The sequence below is a fragment of the Symphalangus syndactylus genome, chromosome 4, assembly GCF_028878055.3.
Source record: "Symphalangus syndactylus isolate Jambi chromosome 4, NHGRI_mSymSyn1-v2.1_pri, whole genome shotgun sequence".
In the NCBI taxonomy this organism is placed as follows: domain Eukaryota; kingdom Metazoa; phylum Chordata; class Mammalia; order Primates; family Hylobatidae; genus Symphalangus; species Symphalangus syndactylus.
In genome coordinates, this window is record NC_072426.2 from 67,227,832 (window position 1) to 67,251,335 (window position 23,504).

The window sequence follows — 23,504 nt, forward strand, 5'->3', positions numbered from 1 at the left end:
TTAAAAATAATAATTTGATACCAAGTTATTTTTTTCATTCAAAAAACATAAAACAAGCTACAATTCCAGAATGCCATGATTTGGCCAACATTGATGACTTGAACTAAATGACACGGCCAAGGAGGTAGTTGGTAAAATAAAAATAATTCTGTGCTAAGGAGTCAAGATCCCTGGGCTAAAGTCCTTGACACTGCCTATTTCTGGCTGTGTGTCCAGTAACTAAACTTTCTGGTCTAAGCTTATTTACCAGTAAAAGGAGGGGAAAGGGATAATTAATTTCTGAGTCACTTCCTACTTTATCTATGATTCCATGACTAAAATTGAGGGGCATTTAATTTCCTTCTAGTCTTTGCAGATTGCTCATGCCGTTTTATTGCTTTAAGTGTCTGCAGAATTGAACCTAAGAATAGAGAACATATTAATATCTCACATACCAACAGCTGCAAATACTGATTGCAGAGCATCTCCTTCTATCCCATCAGTTCTTATCTGCCTGGTATGTGAGTTGCAGTAACATCCCATCCTGGGTTCCCTCCTCCCCAGCCTTCCTCCACCCCAGCCTGCCTCCCTGGCCTTTCTCAGCAGGAGCATCAGCACCATGGCTTTCCAAGGATTAGACTGGATGGTGCCAGATCTGCCAGGGATGGGCCACTTTGTCCTGGTCCATGATGACCCCCACCTACTTTGAGGTCTGGTCATTGTCCTCTTTCCCAGTCCTCTCTCACATGGGTATCAGTTAGGCATCAGGTATAGGTTGAGGCCCTAAGAAAAGACTTAGCACATGTTGCCAAAACAACTCTGTGCACCAAACTCAGTCTACCCTGCATGGACTGTTGTTTCCATTCCCAAAACAAAATCACTGAAAAGGAAATCATATATTTCCCAACCGCAGGGCTCTGCCACTTAGAGAACTTAATTGGCTTTTGGAAAAAAAACAACTTGGCTTAGTGAGATGTTTTTGTTCTCATAAACTCTAACCATTCACTCAGGATGCAAAGTTTGACATCAAAAGAAGGGGACATTTAGATTTATAAAAAAATTCTGAGAAAAATAAGTAGAAACAATGAGGCACAGATTAGGAGTCTTATAGACATAAAACAAATAAGAGAGATTCTGTTTTGAAAGTGAAGGAAATTGCACTGTCACTTGATTGAAACAAAAGAAAACAGTTTGACAAGCATTTATTGAGTACTACCTGTGTACCAGGCTCTGTGCTAAAAATTAGAGGTATGAATTAGTCACAGTCTTTGTCCTCAGTAAGTTTATAATCTGATAGAAGAAATATACACTAGGCATCATTTCAATAAAATGTAGTCAACTCTATGACAGCAGAGAATTTCATGGAAGCATGAAGTCTGGGATGGAAAAAAGAACACCCCAGAATGGGAAAAAAGAACAGCATAAGCCAGAACTGAGACATGAAATTAACAAAATAACCTGGAATGCTTGGGAACCTACGAGGAATTTGGCTGGCTGAAATACGTCAAAGAAAACTAGCTGGAAATGACAATGGACAGGCAGTCAGGCACAAGAAGATGCGGCACCTTCCTTCTCATGCTTTAGTAGGAAGCTGGAGGCTTATTGTTAGGGGAATAGGGGCCATTGAAGGATTTTAACTGGAGACATAGGATGATGTGATTTGCCTACAAGAAAAGTCACTCTGACGGCCATGTGGAAGACGGATTGGTGAGTGGCAAGACCAGAGGCACGGAGACTGGTCAAGAAGAGGATAATGCCAGAGGCAAGCTGTGCACTAATATGCTTTTGAGTCTAGGTATGACCCCACCTTGATGGATAAATATGCAACTAAATGCAGGCAGTTCACCTGTTAGTTGTTTTTAATATCCAAAGAAGGCATGCTTGTGCTCAGAAAGGACAATTTACAGTTGCTTATGTTTAATTAATTCAGTATATGTATTAATGATTTTGAAACCATGTACCTATATCTAGATTTTTTCTTAAGCTTTTAAGTTCTGCTCACTCATCATTTTATTCAATTTGAGAACCCAACAGTTTTTTGTATAAGAATAGAAAAAAAACTCAGTTGTTCTTTATTCATTTAACTCATAAACATAACTTTACATTGCCCTAAACAAACATAACTAAATTCTCTTAAACGCGTGAACTTATATAAAAATTTAGTACATCTCAGTTTTTTGAATGCTCCAAATGATGGACAGAGCAGGCTTACGAGGACTGATAAGTGCTTTCTAAACTTTCTAATAATTTACCAAATCTTCTTATGCACTTAAACTTACTTGTGCATAAGAAGATCTAATAATTCAAAATTATTAATGTAGTAAATCAAGTTGTCTTTTACATTTGAATGCAGTTTGCAATCAAAATATGTTCTGCTTTTCAAATTAAAGTCATAAGTGTAATATCAAATAAGTATTTAAATTTAAGTTGCAAGACTAATAGGTGATTTACTATGTCACTAATAAGATCTTTACAATGTCTCACATATTAACAGTTTTAGATATTTAAGAATAAACACTGATTATTCCAAGATTACGTATCTTATTCATAAATTTAACCAAAAAAAAGCATTAGTTTGTTAGGGCTGCCATAACAAACTACCACATACCTTGTAGCTTAAACCACAGAAATTTATTGTTGACAGCACCGGAGGCTCAAAGTCTGAGATTAGGATGTGGACAGGGTTTGTTTCTCCTGAGAGTTGTGAGGCAGAATCTGTTCTATGCTCCACTCCCAGTTTCTGGTGGTTCCCCAGTAATCATTGGTATTCTTGTACTGCAGGTCTATCACCCCATCTCCACCTAAATTTGTCTTTACCTGGTGTTCTCCTTGTGTGTGTCCGTCTTTTCACATGATGTTCTTTTAAACAGACACCAGTATAGTAGATTAGGAATCCAACCTACTCCAGTATGATCTTATCTTAACTATTTACATTTGCAATGAGCCTGTTTCCAAATAGGACCACGTTCTGAGTACTGGGACTTAGGACTTCAACATATGAATCTGAGGGGAACACAATTCAACCCACAACAGATACTACAGATTTCATTTACTTCAATACCTCTATTCTTATTTTTATATTTTCCTGGGATTATGAGCTGAGACTAAAAGTTCAGGACTATTCTTTGGGGACAAAGCATTTTGAGACTTTCTCCAAAATCTAGATCCTGCGTTTTTCTGGGACAAGGTTTCTCTACCTCAGTACTATTTACATTTGGGGCCAGGTAATTCTTGTGGGGTTTCTCCTGTGCGATGTAGGATGTTTAGCAGCACCCTTGATCCCTACTCTGTAGATGCCAGTAGCACTCCAACCCCATTTGTAGCAACCAAAAATGTCTCCAAACATTGCCAAATGTCCTGTGAGGGCAGAGTTGTTGCTCCTTTCCCCACAATTGAGGACCACTATTTTAAGGTCATTTAATCCAAGCCACAGATCTGGGTCTATTCTCATCAAATCCAGATGGGGAACCCCAAGATGTACCTTTCAGCTGATATTTAGTTGTGATACCTGGTGTATCATACATTCTCCTGGGCATATTTCAGGTGTTATTCCTACTGAATTTTCATTATAACCTCTCTGAAGAATTTTTCTGCAGGTTTGGGTAGGTAGGATTTGGAGATGCAACTCTATATACAGCCAAGCCTCTTCACTATTTTACGGATTCAACCAATTCCTTAAACTTTATGATGGAATTCTGCATCATTTTATATACTTCCAAGTTCATAGACCAGTTTTATACTCATTATATTGGTAACATCCTTATCGAGGGTAAAAAAACACATTTAAAAAAACTTATTTAAGTTCAGGGTACATGTGCAGGTTTATTAATGTAGGGAAACGTGTGTCACGGGGGTTTGTTGTACAGATTATTTCATCACCCAGGTATTAAGCCTAGTACCCATTAGTTATTTTTCTTGATCCTCTCCCTCCTCCTACCCTGTGCCACGCCCCCTACCTTCCAACCTCCATTAGGTCCCAGTGTGTGTTGTTCTCCTCTATGTGTCCCTGTATTCTCATCATTTAGCTCCCACTTATAAGTGAGAATATGCAGTATTTGGTTTTCTGTTCCTGTGCTATTTTGCTAAGGATAATGGCCTCCAGTCCATCCATGTCCCTGCAAAGGACATGATCTCATTCTTTTCTGTGGCTACATAGTATTCCATGGTGTATATGTCCCACTTTTTCTTTACCCAATGTATCATTGATGGGCATTTAGGTTGATTTCATGTCTTTGCTGTTGTGAATAGTGCTGCAATGAACATATGCATACATGTATCTTTATAATAGAAAAATTTATATTCCTTTGGTTATATACCCAGTAATGGAATTGCTGGGTCAAATAGTATTTCTGTCTTTAGGTCTTTGAGGAATTGCCGCACTGTCTTCAACAATGGTTGAATTAATTCAGACTCCCACCAACAGTGTAGAAGCGTTCCTTTTTCTCCACAACCTCGCCAGCATCTGTTATTTTTTGACTTTTTAATAATAACCATTCTTACTGGTGTTAGATGGTATCTGATTGTGGTTTTGATTTGCATTTCTCTAATGATCAGTGACATTGAGCTTTTTTCATGTGATTGTTGGCTGTATGTATGTCTTCTTTTGAGAAGTGTCTGTTTATATCCTTTGCCCACTTTTTAATAGGGTTTTTTTTTTTCTAAGGCCTATAGTTTCCTCAAGAAAAATACAGCATAATGTCAGATGCTGTATGAATTTTTCCACCTGAAAGCCATGAAAGCCCATGCTGGTTCCTTCATTGCAAGTTATACATATTACAAATGCTAATTCCTTATCAGAGTTTCCTTAGAAAAATGATCTACATCTAATATATCAGCATATGTATTGTTACACTTCTGAAATACACCCTACATCCATTTACTTCTTTCCGTCTCTACCATTTACTATTATATCCAAGCCACTGTCATCTCTCACCTAGACCATTGCAGTAGCCTCCTGAGTTTTCCATCTTGCCCCAATCCACTCAGTTTCACAGGATAACTAGACTCATCCATTTAAAACACAAAAATAATGTTGCTTCCCACTCTGAAATCTCTGGTAGCTTTCTCTGGCAATTAGCACATAAATCAAAGCTTTTTTTTTTTTTTTTTTTTTTGCAGCCCAGTCTCACTCTGTTACCCAGGTTGGAGTGCAGTGGCATGATCTCGGCTCACTGAAGCCTCCGCCTCCTGGGTTCAAGTGATTCTCCTGCCCCAGCCTCCCGAGTAGCTAGGATTACAGATGCACACCACCACGCCCCACTAATTTTTGTAGTTTTAGTAGAGACGGAGTTTCACTATGTTGGCCAGGCTGGTCTCAAGCTCCTGACCTCAAGTGATCCGCCCGCCTCGGCCTCCCAAAGTGCTGGGATTACAGGTGTGAGCCATGGTGCCCAGCTCCAAGCTCTTTCTGTTGGCCCAGGGAGCCTGGGTGGTCTTGCCTAGGCTTACCTCTCTGAGTTCTTACTGCACCATTCCCCCTCATCCTCACCCTCTTCCAGCCCTCGTGTGTCTTCCTTCTTTCCTCTAGGAAGGTTTTTGCCTTCGCTGTCCTCTGCCTAGAATAGTTCATGTCTGGTGCCTTCCTGTCATTCAGGCCTCAACTTCCTGATGGCCTCCTCTAAGGGCAGCCTTCCCTGACCTCCTAACTGAAAAAGCCTGCCCATCCTTTCCTAGGAACTCTCCTCTTTATTAAGTTAGCACCTCTTGGCTCTATTTTCTTCGTAGCCCCTGTGGTTTTTTTTTCTGAACATATCATGTTATTTATTTGCTTATTTTCCTACTGTCTGCCTCCCCACAGCCTGAACACCCCAAGGAAACCAGGATCTTTAGCCTATCTGCTACTGAATTACCTGTGACTAGAACAGTGCCTGGCATAAAATATGTTTTTATTAGATCAATGAATAGATATCCCACATAGATATTCATTCAACAAATATATTTGTTGTTTATATATTTATTACATATATATATTATGTATGAGTAAATGCATGTCCTTGAAGATGTTTTTTCATATCCAGCTTTTATCTGGACTTGGAATATGGGGTGAATGGAATAATCACCTTTGTTAAGTGTAGGAGCTGGGCTGGAATAGATCCAGCAACTTGTAAAAACAGTAAAGAATATTGCCTCTTTCCTGTACTTCACTGCACCATGAACATAGTTGAAGAGCTAGAATTACCAGAGACTCCTTGATAAATGCCTCCAGTTTCTCCCAAAAGAATCATATATGTGTGTGTTATGTGTTTCTGAATGTAATTTAATGTACCTTAATTAGGAGTGTATGTTAAAGAAGTAATAACTACTATAAACTCTATGCTGTCATATAAAATTCTTATGTGGCCTGGCACAGTGGTTTACACCAATAATCCCAGCACTTTCAGAGGCCAAGGTGGGCAGATCGATTGAGCCCAGGAGTTCGAGACCAGCCTGGGCAACATGGTGAGACCCTGTCTCTATAAAATACCAAAGAAAAAAAAAATTAGCTGGGCATGGTGGCATGCAACTGTACAGCTACACAGGAGGCGTAGGTGGGTGGATCACTTGAGCCCAGGAGGCAGAGGCAGCAGTGAACTGAGATAGTGCCACTGCACTCCAGCCTGGGCAACAGTGAGTCTTTGTCTCAAAAAAGAAAAAAAAAATCTTAACGCTTACATTTAAATGACACATATCCTTTGATTTTGGTCCTGGGATCTTTTGATTTTTCTTTCTTAGCTCTCCTTTATTCATACATATAGCCTCACTTTTAAGATGGCCTCAAGGAAAATCCATATGGTAACAACCACACTAAGTTCTGAAATTAAATTCTGCATGGATAGATTTATCTATGGCCTAATGAATGAGGCATTTCTACTTCCTCTGAGAACAGCTTCTCATTTTTATTTTTTATTCATATTTGCATTTATAAAATATTTTTAAGCACTTACTGGGTAACAGGCACTATGCTAACCTCTGAGGTTAAAATAATGAATGAGGCTGAGCCTACTTGGATCTCAGTGTGGCATCATCATAGTCTGTGGATAGATATGATAGGGCCTGAGGGTTCTCTTCCAGTCTGTCCCCAGCCATAGTCACTGGTTGGCTGTACTCAAGGGAAGAATGATGCCAATGTTTCTATGGTGTGTTTCAGCAACTTGGTAGTATATACAGCATACTCGCTTCAATCTTGAATGTTGGCAACATTGAATTTTCTTCTGTGGCAACTGAACACCAGATTGACAAGAGCCACATTTCTAATCATACAGCCCTGGAGAACTGTAAGTTTTATTATCTTCTATTCAAAACTGAAATCTTTCAGAGTCTTATGACATACCATAAGTATCACATAAGGATCATTTCAAGCAATTGTGCTAACCTAGAATCCTTAAAAGAATACTCAGATTTAATGTGTGTAAAATTAAAATTTAAAAGTCCGCTACTTAAAACATCTTCATGCTTACAAATTAACTGATTACTGTAGAAAACGTTTCTAAAGACTAGGCTTTTACGACTATTTTGGGAGCTATTTACATTTCGATATAAAAGCACAGATAGTATAGTTAAAATTCAGTAAACTGATCTGAAAAAGAATTATGTTATTGTCTTATAGATTTAGCATCTATACCATTTTACAAGTAATAAAGACCTGTATGTTTTCATACTAGATGGATTTTACACCCATTCGTCCTGGGTTGATTAATTTTGTGATTATTTCTACACAAGAGAAGCATGTCATAGTATTTGCTTCAAATCAAGTTTTTCTTAATAGTAGAGTTCGATAAATTATTTCCAGTAATTTAAGGTTTTCCATTAATATTTTCAACAGCACAGCTTTTTTCTATTTAGTATTGCCTAGTATGCCCTGTTATTTTATTTTTAATGTTGGCATATGCTTTCATAATTGCATATTTGCTGTTTCATTAATAATAACAAATGGAGAATCACTCCTGTTCCAAAAGCTCACACCTCTAATCCCAGTACTTTGGGAGGCCGAAGCTGGTGGATCACCTGAGGTCAGGAGTTTGAGACCAGCTTGGCCAACATGGTGAAACCCTGTCTCTACTAAAAATACAAAAATTAGCCAAGTGTGGTGGCACATGCCTGTAGTTTCAGCTACTCAAGGAGGCTGAGGCAGGAGAATCGCTTGAACCCAGGAGGCAGAGGTTGCAGTGAGCCGAGATCGTGCCACTGTACTCCAGCCTGGACAACGGAGCAAGACTCTGTCTCAAAACACACACACACACACACACACACACACACACACAAAATGGAGAATCATGATACAAATTTTTATTTATATACTTTTTCCTGATTTATGCTTAGGAACAGAATGAGATGGGGTAGTTTTAGGGGGCTAAGTGCCAAATTATCCTGGTCTGGACCTGTCCCCAACATCCCTATAAATGCTATCCCACTGTGTCTCTGGAGCCAGTGTGGTAATACAGTAGCACAAGTGTATGGAATTTGCCTGTAGTGACTGGCATGTGCCTGGAAACCTCGAGGAAACATGTTCTAATTTTCCATATATAAAAATTTTTAATTGGCATGTATGATATTAACTTATCAGAAGTAGAAGGAATAACCCTACAACTCCATTGATAAGTAAATCTCACATCTGATCATATTCAGAAGAGCTAGCAGCAGCCAATGGAATGAGTTGCAATAGAGATAAGTTGTAGATAAGAGTATACCTAGAAACAACCATACTAAAAAATGATTTTGATGATCGAGAACCTATTTCTGCATAACAGAATACAGTCATATAGATTACAAAATGTTGATATTAATATGAATATCATTAAAATTAACATACTTTCTGGAATAACCACTCATGGAAAGTAGAAACTTTATTAATTTACATTAAAATGATTTCTAATTGAAAGTTATAAGGAATTATGTCCAAACCAAGGCTGCATTTCCATATGGTTTTACAAGAGCCTTGTTTCAGTTAAGCACCAGTTCTGAGCATTTTGTCCCATAAATATCTCTGAAATCTGACCACTTCTCTGTATCATCATTGTCACCATTCTCATCAAAAACAACATCACCTCTCACCTGAACTAAGTGACCTCCCAGTTGTTCATTTCACATCAAGAATTGATTTTTTCCAGGTCATTCTCCACAATTCTTTCAGAAACCATATAACCCATCTATCAGTGGGCTCTCTCAGTCTCCCCCTTTCCCTCTCCATCACCTCCCTCTCCCCCTCCTTCTCCTTCTGCTCCTCCTCCTCCTTCTCCTTTTCTCTTCCTGCTTAAATTTCTTATTGGCTTCCCATTCCTGCTGGATAAAGATAATCAAGACTAGTGCTTTGTTTTAGAAAGTATTGTACTTAGCAATATATCCCCAGGTAAAATGCCTAGCATGTAGTAGACAATAAATGTAGGTCAAATAAATAAACAATGTAGGAACAGAAATAGACATACAGATCAGTGGGAGACACTGTTCAGAAACAGATCCAAAGTATATTACCAAAAATGGCATTACAAATCACTAGGGAATCAGTATTGTAGGGAACTGGCTAACCATTTTGGGGAGGAGGAATTTGAATCATTCTCATATACTGTATATCAGAATGAATTCCAAACATACATAAATTTAAATGCAAAAAAATCATAAGAGAGACTGGAATTGATTTATATAATATTGAGGGGAGAAAGGACTTGAAGTTTATGTGTAGAAAATCAAAAGCACAAATTATTTTCTTTAAAAAATGGATATTTGACTACATAAAAATTAAAACATTTATACTAAAGAAAGAAAACATAAATAAAATTGCAGTACAAATGAAACTGAGGGAAAATATTTGCAACATACATATCAAAGCATTTCTTTAAGCTATGAAGAGGCTCATATAAATTGATCAGGAAAAGATGAACATATCAATGAAAATATTGCAGTTTTCAAACTAAGAAACACAAGTTACCAATAAAAATATGAAAGAAAAAAGTATTCAACTTCACTAGGAATCAATTACAAATAAATAGAAAACATTTTCTTCTATCAAATTGGCTATTTTAGAAAAATGATAGTCCCTGATGTCCATGAAATTGAATTGAAATTATTGGTGTTTTATTTGGCTGAGAGGAGTGTAATTGGTTCAGAGTTTTTGAAGAGCAGTTAAATAATATATATCAAAAAACTTTCAGCCAGGCCCGGTGGTTCACGCCTGTAATCCCAGCACTTTGGGAGGCCAAGACGGGCAGATCACGAGGTCAGCAGATCGAGACCATCCTGGCTAACACAGTGAAACCCCGTCTCTACTGAAAATACAAAAAAATAGCCAGGCATGGTGGTGGGCACCTGTAGTCCCAGCTACTTGGGAGGCTGAGGCAGGAGAATGGCATGAACCCAGGAGGCGGAGCTTGCAGTGAGCCAAGATCACGCCACTGCACTCCAGCCTGGGCGACACAGCAAGACTCCATCTAAAAAAAAAAAAAAAAAAAAAAATTTCTTGATCCCAAGAGTTTGAGGCCAGCCTGGGCAACATGGTGAAACAGTATCTCTACCAAGTAATAATAATAATAATTAGCCAGGCAGGTTGTCATGCGCCTGTGGTCCCAGCTGCATGTGAGGCTGAGGTAGGAGGATATCTTGAGCCCAGGAGGTTGAGGCTGCAGTGAGCCATAATTGTGCTGTAGCACACCAGTTTGGATGACAGAGCGAGACTTTGTCTCAAAAAAAAAAAAAAAAAGAAAAGAAAACTTTTATGTATTTACATATTTTGAAAAATTGCTGAATTTAGGCAACCTATGCTAAGAAAATAGTACAAAATATGAACACAGATTTATGCTTAAAATATTTATCCTGGCATTTTTTAAAATTATTGATATATTATCATATTTGTCAGAATATTATGCAGCAAATTAAAGCGTATTTACAGACAATATTGAACAAAATGGGAAACGCATAAGATGTTATTGATATAAAATGTTTGTGTAGACTAATGGTAGTAAATATGCCTAGAAGGAAAGAAATGCAGAATGTTAACTTAGAAGGTAAAATTTCTGCAATGAGCCTATAGTACTTCCACAATATGAAAAAATGTAGGGTTTAACAATCTTAGCCACATAACCGAGAAACATCTTGTCACAAGTGCTGAAAGTAAATTTAAAATGTTCAAAATATTTTAAAAGGAGAACAACAGATTTGAAAAATTAGCCAATTTGTCATGTAATAGTTTTGGTTAAAGATGGTTATTATATTCAAAAATGAGTTTTGTTCACTGAGTTAAACTGTTATTAATTTTAAATTCTCCATGAAATGTAATCAACGTTAAATGCCAAATAAATGTTTGTTCAAGCAGCCAATTTTAACAAAATTTAATAATTGAAGTATGAAACTAAAAATTAGGATGATAGGCCGGGTGCGGTGGCTCACGCTTGTAATCCCAGCACTTTGGGAGGCCGAGGTGGGCGGATCACGAGGTCAGGAGATTGAGACCACGGTGAAACCCCATCTCTACTAAAAATACAAAAAATTAGCCGGGCGCGGTGGTGGGCGCCTGTAGTCCCAGCTACTCGGAGAGGCTGAGGCAGGAGAATGGCGTGAACCTGGGAGGCAGAGCTTGCAGTGAGCCGAGATTGCGCCACTGCACTCCAGCCTGGGCGACAGAGCGAGACTCTGTCTCAAAAAAGAAATAAAATAAAATAAAAAATAAAAAAATAAAAATTAGGATGATATGTCCATGAATGTCAAGTATAAGTACATGAATGTCACGATAAGTTTATGCTCTTTCGGTTGTGTATTGCAGAAGGTACTTGAAATACATTTATTGAGGTATACCCCTGAAGTCTAAGTAACCTTCCAGTTAATTTCTACATTTTCAAAATGTGTGTATAGTAATGGTACCCAAATTATGCCAAATCTATTCATTATGTTTTAAAATTATTTAGCATAATTTAATGAAACTATGTTTGACATCACCTAAACAACCACTTGCTTGTGCAGCTGTATTACTCTGCCAGCCAGTGTGATTTGGGTTGTGTTATAATATGCAGTAGCCTAAGTTTAACCAGCTGAGAAAAGTTGAGAAAAATGATCAAGAAGAGACATAGGACTCATGTTGAATAGTATCGTATTTTTACATTACATAATCTCCACACATTTAATTCATGTCATTTGAAGAAGGCAGATTAAGACATTTTCATTTTTGGGGAGTGACCTCATTGCCATAATTTCTTCTAACAATGCATCTGTTTGTTTTTCAGGTGCTTCTTTGCTTTGCATTCAAGCAGATGAGCTACAAGAAGCTCTCACCTCCCACTGTGTGGTCACTAGAGGAGAAACAATTATACGACCCAATACTGTAGAAAAAGCTACCGATGTCAGGGATGCTATGGCTAAAACTTTATATGGACGTCTCTTTAGTTGGATAGTCAATTGCATTAACAGTTTGTTGAAGCATGACTCATCACCAAGGTAAAAATTTTTACAGAAACATTTTTTCCCAAATGTCAGTTGATGTAAGTCTATTTTCTGATTGATTGTTTTGTATAGATCTCTTTCAAGATGTTTCTATAATTGATATAATTAAATTATTAAAATGATAATTTAGTAGATAAGCTTCACTTCCTAGTAGTTCCACCTCATAATGCCACTTAACTATAAAATTTTTAAGTTGCTGCAACATAAAACCTGTAGCAACATGAATAACACAATAGAAAGTGAATTCTTAAAATGTGATATCTTACTATGAACTAATAGGTTTTTTAATTAGAAGTTGTACCATGAAGCATATACCATTTTATGCTTGTATAAAATGTCAGCTCAGCAGTCCCTTGTTTTTATTTTGAAGGTTTAAATTAAACTTTGAAGATAAAGGAAAACTTTATTTTCATATTTTAACTCTCACTGTAACGCCATTACAGCCTCACTGTAACTCCAATGAAATTTGGTTCAGAAATGCACTAGATAAATGTAGGTAATAGTAAATGGCAGAGCCATGATGTAAGCATTGTTATCTGACTTTAAGTCTAGATCCTTCCTTCTTAAAGATAATTACAGCCACCACTGACTGAGTGCTCTCTATAGGCAGGGCTTATACACAGACACAAGTCCTTACATCTAAAGCTTTGTTCTGTGATAAATGGCATAATCTTTAGAATTTTGCATGTGGAAAAGCAAGATGGATGCCTATCATAAGATCACCTCATTCACACTTGCTTACCAAGCATAAAAGACCATTTATACACATTTCAATATGCAATTTATTATTATTTTTTTCACTAAAATACATACCACACCATTATACTATGTATAGTCAAACTGTCTAAGAGCTTATCCATTACTTCTCCATGTTCTCAACTTTGTGTCTCTCAAAATTGCTTCTGTACCTCCTGGGTACTATCTATACCATTTTCCCATTATAATGTAATGGTCAAAATGGTTGTATGTTCTGGTATGGTCATCTATATTATGTCAAGCATTCATATGAAAATGGAAAATATTCAGGGATTTTTATTATCTGTATATTCCAGAAAATGTAGGCAAGATGGCAAGATATTTAGAGATTTGGCCTCATTTTGTTAATTATCATCTACATGTTTGGCACTAAATGATACCTACCCAGAAGGGGGATCTACTATATCCACTGTAGCCTATATACTAAATGTACATATACTAAATATACTAAATGGCAACTTTCCTTTTCATTCACTAATGAAAACCATCCAAATCTTAGATTTTAAATTTTTTTTTTTTTTTTTTTTTTTTTTTTTTTGAGACGGAGTCTTGCTCTGTCGCACAGGCTGGAGTGCAGTGGCGCAATCTCGGCTCACTGCAAGCTCCGCCTCCCGGGTTCACGCCATTCTCCTGCCTCAGCCTCTCCGAGTAGCTGGGACTACAGGCGCCCGCCACCACGCCCGGCTAATTTTTTGTATTTTTAGTAGAGATGGGGTTTCACCGTGGTCTCGATCTCCTGACCTCGTGATCCGCCCGCCTCGGCCTCCCAAAGTGCTGGGATTACAAGCGTGAGCCACCGCGCCCGGCCAGATTTTAAAATTTTTTACAGAAAGTCTAAAAACTAAAGGGAGACCAATTGAAATAATTTAGTTCAACTTTGTTAAGTTCTACACTAAGATTTTAAACAGCGTATGTTGTATGCTGGGCTTTGCCACTAACTCGTTATGGGACACTGGGCAACTTACTGCATTTGTCTGGGTCTTTCCCTCCTCAACTGTTAAATAGGGGCATTGAATGACAAGTCAGTGGTCTTAGTTGTTGGGGTGTATCTTGGAGCCTTTTAAGAATGTCTTGAAAACTGCCTATTTCCTTCACTTAAAGATAAAAAAATAGATATATTTCTATGTGCCCACGAAAATATTGCACGCTTATGATTCCAGTCCTCTTGAAAGCCATTAATAGATCTTACTTTAAGAATCTCTGAACTAGATTATTTGTAAGGTCCCTCCTGCTTCTAACACTTTTTTATGCAATTAGTTAAATATTTATCTCTGTGGGATCCTGTGGGGCAAAGAGATTGTAAAAGGATAATAATCTTGACTAAACCAGCATAAGTTTTAACTAGACATCTTGCCTTATACAATAATACAGAATTATTATTCAAAATAAGAACTTTCAGAAATACTCAAATAGCTTTCCTTTTGTCCATCTCAGCACATATTTAAAGTATTCTACAGCCTGGATTTTGAATTCAGTTGCTTCCTCCAAATGTAGAGCGGATCCTTCAGCTCACAGTGTGCAGTTGCTGACTGTCATTTCCAAATCACTTCCTTACATAATACTAAGTGTAACCCTGGAACACCTAAATGATGAACACAAAGAGAAGCTTTTGTACTTTCTTTTTATAATTCACATCAAAATAACTCTACAATGTATATATTTCTTTGGAGAGGAGTAAACCTTTTGACCAATAGTAAAAAAAAAAAAAAAAAGTATTTGAAATACTTAATTGTAAAATAGAATTTAATTGTATTTTAAAGTATTTAAATGTAAAAATAAATCCCTATGTATTTGTATCTTTCTCCAGGTTGGTATTTGTTCTATGTTAAAAAATTATAAGCAAATGATCCGAAAACAAATAACAATTCTTTAAAATAATTAAGATCTTTTTAGTAAGATTTTCAAAATTGTTCTCCTAAAATGAAAGACTACACTTTTTAACAGAATTTTTGCTTTCCTAGGAGAGTTTTTATTGAATATATTTTTGCTGTGTTCTAATTGCTACCCAAGTTGTTCTTGTAATTCCTGACTCACTCAAGCCTGTGACTTTGTTCTTAGGAGAAGAAAAAGTTTCTTTTGTTTCAGTATATAAAAGTATCAGAGTGGTTTCTATAGTTCAAGGAAAATATTGTTCCATTTTCATATAAAAATCAATATCTGCCATTATCTTTATGTGCTACAGAGAGAAACTATTTCAGTTAAGAAAGTTTCACTCTAAGTGTATGTTCTTACAGTAGTTTCTTAGTTCAGTCACAAATGGTAACTCTAAGATTCCCTGTTTTACATTACCTCTTCAGGAAATAACTCAAAATAATGCCTCTTCAATTCTTCTAGTGGGAATGGTGATGAGTTGAGCATTGGCATTCTTGATATATTTGGCTTTGAAAATTTCAAAAAAAATTCCTTCGAGCAGCTGTGCATTAACATTGCAAATGAACAAATTCAGTATTATTATAATCAACATGTGTTTGCATGGGAACAGGTAAGTCTAAGTACTTACTATAAATATGCATGCATGCGTGTATTATAGGCAGACTTGTACAAATGAAGCAGGACCTTAACCATAGATTTAAAGCCTTAAACGTTTTAGAAAGACAAGGAAAAGATTTTTATTATCTCCACGTCTATAGTAAAAACAAACAAAAACAAAAAAACTGGTGTGAATTTAGTATGACTTGATATGTGATGTTAAATGTCCTCCACTGAAAATCGATACACTCTTCTCCAAAACTTAGAATTCTGAGACTTTGTAAACAAAGAAATTTCCTTTGAAAATTTAAGTAGACAGATGCGTCCAACAGTTTTTCTTTCTGTAGACTACATAGCTGAAATTCCTTTTGAAATTTCAATATCCATCTAAAAGCCATTAAACTTCAGAATTCCAGTAGCTAGGCAACAGAACATAAGATAATGGGTTTGATGCAAATGCCATGAAATGATCGTTTTGTCAGGGTACAATGTGTAATTTATGAATCAGCTTCAAAAAATATTCCTCCTTGGAGAAAAATCAGACTTAAATCACATTTGATGTACTGTAATACTAAGAATATTTAAATTATTTTATTAAATCTAAAGGAGTCATATTTAATATCATATAGTATGTCATTTGTCTCCTTCAAATAATATTATATTTTTTTGCATTTAAATTAGAGGTACATGAACTTCATTTTATTCAAAATATTTAGACTTCTTAAGAGTTTATTTTGGAATTACATCTTGAAAACAGTGGTCACAAAATAAAACATTTCGATTTTGACATTTCTTAAGTCAAAAGAAGACATAAATTTAAGACCTTATCTAGTTGTTCAGCTCTCTTTCATCTATCCCAGGATGTTCCATTAAATATTCATTCCCTCTCCCTCTCTTTCTCTTCTTGTCTCCTCTGCTCCTCTCCATCGGTGCCCTCCCATAGCCTAGATATGTGAAGAAATATCTTTAAAATCTTAAAAGCAAACAGGATAAAAAACAAAGCCCTTTTCCACTCTGCTTATCTCTGTAGCATGGTCCTCTCTTTTCCCCTCACAGCCAAGCTCCTTGAAAGCATGTTCAGCACTCACTGCATTGCGTTTCTTCCTTCCCCATCTGGTACATTGAGGCGTTTCTGGCTGTGACCTCCCCAACTCCCCTGGAATGGCCCTTCCTCATCTCATCAGTCATTAGTTCATGTTTGTCTTTCTCACTAGGCATCTCCATTAAATCATATATTGTGTCTTAATTCTTTTTGTCTTTTTAGAGGCTGACATTTAGCAAGTGTTCATTAAGTAATGTTGCCTTGCTTTAATGCTTCGCAATACTCACAGCATCCATTTGAACCAGGGACCAAAACAAGTAAAAAATTTTTGGTTTGAACTTTTTGATATGATCTATCAGAATTGCTAACTTTATGGGACCAGGTGCATCCCCATGCATTGCTCATCTGATGAATTACTGACTTGCATTGGTAGATCTCTGTTGTTCTTTTGGTGGTTGGGTAGACTCTGGTTTTAGCCTTAACCAAGGTACAGATATTTCAATAATTATTGCTTTTTATTTTTTATAAAATGTTAGTTTACAAATTGCTTTTTTTTTGAAACAGAGTCTCACTCTGTCACCCAGGCTGTAGTGCAGTGGGGCAGTGTTGGCTGACTGCAGCCTGCGCCTCCTGGGCTCAAGCAATCCTCCTGCCTCAGCCTCCCAAGTAGCTGGGACCACAGGCATGCACCACCACACCTGGCTAATTTTTGCATCTTTTCATGGAGACGGGGTTTCACCATTTTGGCCAGGGTGGTCTTGAAATCCTGGGCTCAGGCTCAAACAATCTGCCTGTCTCAGCCTCCCAAAGTTCTGGGATTACAGGTGTGAGCTACCAATCCTGGCCTACAAGTTGCTTTGATTGCTAGCCTTCAATTTCATTCATGATCCCAATGCTCTTAATTCTTTTGTCTAAGGGCTTGTTACAAAAATTATTCTATAAAGCCCTTTAAGATACCTTGAGAGGATTTTGAAATAAAACAACTCAAAATTTCCCCCAACAAAATAAAACATTCAACTAGAATCCAGGATTATACAAAGCACTTTGAGGAACTAAAACAATTTCCAGTCCTTTCAGGTGCCTTCCTAGAGCAACTACCTAGAAATTTCTGCTTCATAATCTTATGAACCAGACATTGGCAGTTGAGTATGATCAGATTGATGAATGTGTTATCCAGAAGATATAGAATTAATCAATGACTCTTGATTTTACACATGAGTGTACTTGTTTTTTCTTTCTAACTCCAAGGTCAGTGCTGAAAATGTAATTGAGAAAAGCTAACTAACTGTATGTATTAGCTATCACAGACAAAGAGCACACTTACACTAATTTCCGTAAATGAGAAACTGCTATTAAATCTTGAATTAAAGTCTTGGTCTACATTTTTTGGTCGAATATAATTACAGATTTGACCTAACTGAGAGCTCCTTAGTTTAATAAAGCCATTATTGGCTATTATTTCAGAAAGAAATAATGTTCTCACTTTCAGGAGACTTACAAATGATCCAGCCAGATCTCAGCACAACCCTTGGGCAGCACCTTTACAGATGAAACACTTCTGTTCCTGCTTAAACCAATAAACATTATTTTTATTGACAGTTGTATAACACTGGAACATAAATAACAGTCTGCTGAAAGTATTTTCCTATTTAGTCCAATTTCAGTGTATTTGTAATAGACAGTGGGACACTCCAGCAAAGCTGTTTACAATGGTATTTTGAACATCATAATATCATTTTCCCGTTGCCTTCCATTAAAAAAAGATCAATAAACTACAGTAAAACATTTTTCATGAAAGAATTTATGATGGTGACCCAATCTATAGCATGCAGAGTAGATAGTTTTATGTTTCTTGGAATTGTTTCCAACTGTTTGCATTACCTTTGAAACATTTTCCTAAATCCAGGAATCTCTATTATCCACTTACTAGCAGCTATACCTCCTTTCTTTTATAACCTGCTTTCCCATGGACAGTTACTATATGCCTCAGAATCTCTTAATAACAACCTGGAGCATCCAATTTGTATCCCTTTATTTTCATTATTATCTAGATATTTAGAATGTTAAGAGAGCTTGCATATAGAAGCATTATTTTTCTATGTGTAAAATATGTAGCTCCTAAAATTTTCCTGGAGTTTGATATTTTATAGTATTTGAAGCTTTTACAGTTTCCCGGCACTGGGAGAATAATTTTATGTATACTTATTTTAATAAAATCTAAAGATATTATTTTTATCTCAAAACAACAGTTTGAAAATTAGATGGTAATCTATGTCCCCACCCTGCAAATAGAAGATGATCAGCCATGAAGTATAGTTGTAATTATTTTAAAATTTAAAACTCAAACTCTTCTAAATGAGTTGCAGCCAAAAAGTATATAATTTATTCTCAATTGTATCAATTCCACAAATATAGTATTCATATTTCAGCCTTCGCTATTACATTCGTACACCATTATTGTGTCATACACTGTCAACTTCCATTTTCTGAGAGGCTTTTAGTTTGCGGCTCAAATGGCAGTTATCCCGTTTCCAAGAGAAGCGTTTTTTTCACAATAGCCCTCATGCTGAATTTCCACGATAAATATGTAGCCAACGTTTTGGTTTTGTTTGTTTGTTTTCTGGTTTTCTTCCATCGGAAAGGGAGCTTAGCAGTAATCAAACCGTGATATAACGACTGAAGTTCTCTGGAATCACCTATCTCATATTAGAATTCTGCATGAGAAATGTACATACCTTGTCAAAAGTATTCTCATGCTGCTGCTATAGTGGTGGTTTTTGTCCTTTGTCTTAATTTTTCACTGTGGTGTCATCATTATGGTATAGAACATGCAACAGAAATGATCCCTGCTCCCCAGAAATTTACATTTCAAATCAAGGGGAGCACATACCAAGGACTGGTCAATCCTGGGCATGACTTTGAATTGGAACAAATGCCACTGTTCTTAAGGGCCAGTGAGCACCTAGAACATGTGTATGATGCTCAGAGTATTGATCTAGAATCCTGAAAATTCACTCTGCTTATTTATGTGTGCCTATTTGTATTTTGGATAAGCTTTCTTCATCCATTAGAGCAGCACATCTGACTATTAACTGAACTAAAGTTCTTTTAATAGTTTTTTTTTTAATGAGCTATTACTATTTATTTCTGTAGAAGGATGAGCTTTTACAGGCATCATTTAGACATGCATCCATGGGTTTAGAACTGAATGTCAGAAGTCGTTTTAGAAGCAGGAAACTATTACTATTTACAGCACATAATGGAAACAATAACTGCAGTTATGGCTCTAGCTTCTCTTGCAGAAAGTAATGTGTATGACTCTCATCTCCAGCTGTTCACATTCTAAAGTTTACAGTGTTTGAGATTTTAAATGTGGGCTCCAACACATAATTTGTGGCAATTACAAAGAATAAAAATTCACTTAATATAAAATACCTATATTTTCAAAACTTTTTACATTATAAAGTAAAAACCAGTCATCTGATTTTTAAAAATGTGTGGACAATTAAAAATAACCCCCTTATCAGTGTCTTCACATTGTTTTGCTTAAAAGTGTGAATTATTATTTTAAGTTCAACTTTCTTCCCTATTAAGTCATATGTGTGCAAGTGGTAACATTTGTCCCATTTTAGCTCTCCAAGTGATAAGCATTTCCTTTAAGTGTCAAAGCAGCCAAATACATTTGAGAAGCCCTTAATATGACAAATTTTCCTTTTTAAGTGCTTGACCAAGTGTTAGGTTATTAAATATTCCTTAAATGTTTCACACACTGAAGATGGCAGCTGATGTCCACATGTTTGGGTGGTTGGAGGTGTTTCGGGGCCCTTGCAGCAGCTCCAGGCTGTGGACCTGTTGCTCTTCTCTCCCTCTGGCTTTGCAGACGGCCTCTCAGGCTCTGTGTTCCTCATCCCTGCTAAGCAGCTGCGTAGCACACTTAGTCTGTTTCTCTTTCATTGGTGAAGCTTGGTGTGATGTGGGGATTTGTGGTACTTATTTTGATAATTTAATGATATTCTTAAATTTAAAAGTTTTTTTTTTCTTTTCTGAGTTAGGGTCTTGCCCTGCTGCCCAAACTAGAGTGCGGTGGCACTGTAGTTGTATCAAGACTCACTGTAGCATCGAACTCCTGAGTTCAAGTCATCCTACTACCTCGGCCTCCTGAGTAGTTGGGGCCACTGGCGTGTACCACCATACCTGGCTAAATTTTTAGAAGTTTTGATAAAAAGTAATTCTCAGTGAAATACATAGTTAGAAGTCTAGATCCATATGATAGTACTGTCAGGTTAGAGCATACTATTGACAAACCAAAATACAATTTTTTGGTAAAGATTTAAACATGACAGTAATGGAAAAATAGTTTAAGCTGAAAGGGATCCTGATATATAGAACACTGTATTTCTGAATTTCTAATCCGAATGCCTCCTTATTCTAAGCTGATACCTATTAATAGAATATAAATTTGTAAAATCCTTTATGTCTCTTAAATAGTTTTGAGAAACAGGTATCATATATAAAAAGTGACTAAATTGGAATTTTCGTCTTAGCATGCATTAGTATATATTTTTTTCTGAATAAGGAAGCTGCTGTAGGGAGAAATATTCTAAAACTCATCTATTCAAATTTTAATAAAATGTATGTAAAATAAAACATGAATATTTTATTAGGAATTATCCAAAATACTTTCTCATTAGGTTATTTGTCAAATTCTGAATTAATGACTTGTGTCTTCTCAAGTTAATGATGGCCAGCATTCTCTGTGACTTGTTATTAACATTAACATAAAAACTAACAGGATCATCAATATCAGCTTCAAATAGAAAATACAGGAAGAAATAGATTTCTTTTCTTTTTTTTTTTTTCTTTTTTTTTGAGATGGAGTCTCGCTCTGTCGCCCAGGCTGGAGTGCAGTGGCGCAATCTCGGCTCACTGCAAGCTCTGCCTCCCGGGTTCACGCCATTCTCCTGCCTCAGCCTCTCTGAGTAGCTGGGACTACAGGCGCCCGCCACCATGCCTGGCTAATTTTTTGTATTTTTAGTGGAGACGGGGTTTCATCGTGGTCTCGATCTCCTGACCTCGTGAACCACCCACCTCGGCCTCCCAAAGTGCTGGGATTACAAGCGTGAGCCACCGCGCCCGGCTGAAGAAATAGATTTCAAATCATAAATCTTATTTCACAACAAGAGTTCACATTTTTACAGGACATGTATTATCACCATTTTTTAGAATTTAAAAAAGTTATTTCATTAAAGTATTATTAAAAATATGTGTATATAGAAAGAAAGAATGAAAAATCATCATGATGAAGCATTAACAATTGTGGAATAAACACCATGTAAAGGGTACACGGGAGTTCTTTGTACTATTCTTGAAATTTTCTGTAAGTTTTAAATTATTTCAAAATGAAAAGTGGCAAAAGTTTTTTTTTTTCACTGTAATAAACATAAAACATACTCAGTTCATCCTGAGTTCTGGTAGCACCCTTACAGAAATCTTACATTTTCAACTTTTAAAATCTTTCTGTTTGATAAAGGAGGATTTTTGTCAATGGTTAGAATAAGCAACTTCTTCTCAATGGTTTCTCTCTACCCTGGGCAGTTTTCATGAATAGGCACACTCATTTGAGCAGGGGTGAGTAAGAGTTCTTTTACTAAAATACAGACTTCAGGGACTATATGTGTCTACGTAGCTTCTTTCCTCTTGCAAACGTTCTGTCCACAGTCTTAACCACATTTATTCATTGAGTTTCATAACATATCCAAGCAGTTGTGCATTCTGAAATATTAGAACTAGAAGAAACCTAAATAGATTATCTATATTTCATTGATTAAAATGGCTCCCTCTCCTCAACTGTGATTTGCCCAAGGTTATAGGACAGTGAAATGAAACCAGGACCAGAGTAAGGGGCTTCTGACAGCTATCCATGGTTTTTCTCATGAGCAAACAAGTAAGCAAGGACCAGGGATCTAGTAAAGTAATATCCTGTGCAGAAGAAAAAGGTGCTCTTTCCTTCTTTTCTTTCTTTCTAAGTAGATAAGAGCACCTTTTTCTTCTTCATAGGATATTACTTTATTAGAATAATCTATTAGATTACTAATTATTAGGTTATTATTAAATCATAAATATAAATTATTAATTATTTAATTATTAGATTATTTCTATTGGATTAGAAAGAAGGAAAGAAAAGAAGCATAGGTCAGTCTTAACATGAAAAGAAAAGAAGAATCAACATAAGGCAGGACAGAAGAAGGCAGGAAATCCCAGGGAGCACTGAGGCTGGCAGCAGAGGCCGGCAAGGGTTGTGACAGCTGGAAACCCCTCACAGGAAGGAACTAGAACTAGAAGGTGGAACAACTGAAAAGGAGAATACAGCCACAAGCAAAGAAATCTCAGACCTGATTTTAGGGTTGGAATGGAAAGGCAGAGAGCATCTTTGCCATGTCCTAAAGAACAGAAACTCGACTGGGTGCAGTGGCTCACACTTGTAATCCCAGCACTTTGAGAGGCTGAATCACCTGAGGTCAGGAGTTTGAGACCAGCCTGGCCAACATGGCGACACCTCATCTCTACTAAAAATACAAAAATTAGCCGGGCATGGTGGTGGGTGTCTGGAAAGCCAGCTACTCGGGAGGCTGAGGCAGGAGAATCGCTTGAACCTGGGGGCCAGAGGTTGCAGTGAGCCAAGATTGGGTCCACTTCACTCCAGCCTGGGTGAAAGAGCACAACTCCATCTCAAAAAAAAAAAAAAAAAAAAGAACAGAAACTCTATCTTTCTGATCTTTAAATTCTACCTTCCCCAGCCCCACCTACCCCTAACCACACACAGAGTAGGCACTCCTCGAACATGTCTGGAATTTGA

General features: G+C 36.8%; 1 protein-coding gene across 1 annotated transcript in view; it reads left to right on the plus strand.

The window, feature by feature from the left end:
• The window catches only part of MYO3A (myosin IIIA), a 282,829-nt gene that overhangs the window by 179,485 nt on the left and 79,840 nt on the right, over window positions 1-23,504 (plus strand). The window contains exons 18-20 of the mRNA XM_055274926.2: window positions 7,106-7,232; window positions 12,165-12,375; window positions 15,472-15,619. Of these exons, the coding sequence (XP_055130901.1) occupies window positions 7,106-7,232; window positions 12,165-12,375; window positions 15,472-15,619 (486 nt within the window). The remainder of the gene's footprint in view (window positions 1-7,105; window positions 7,233-12,164; window positions 12,376-15,471; window positions 15,620-23,504) is intronic.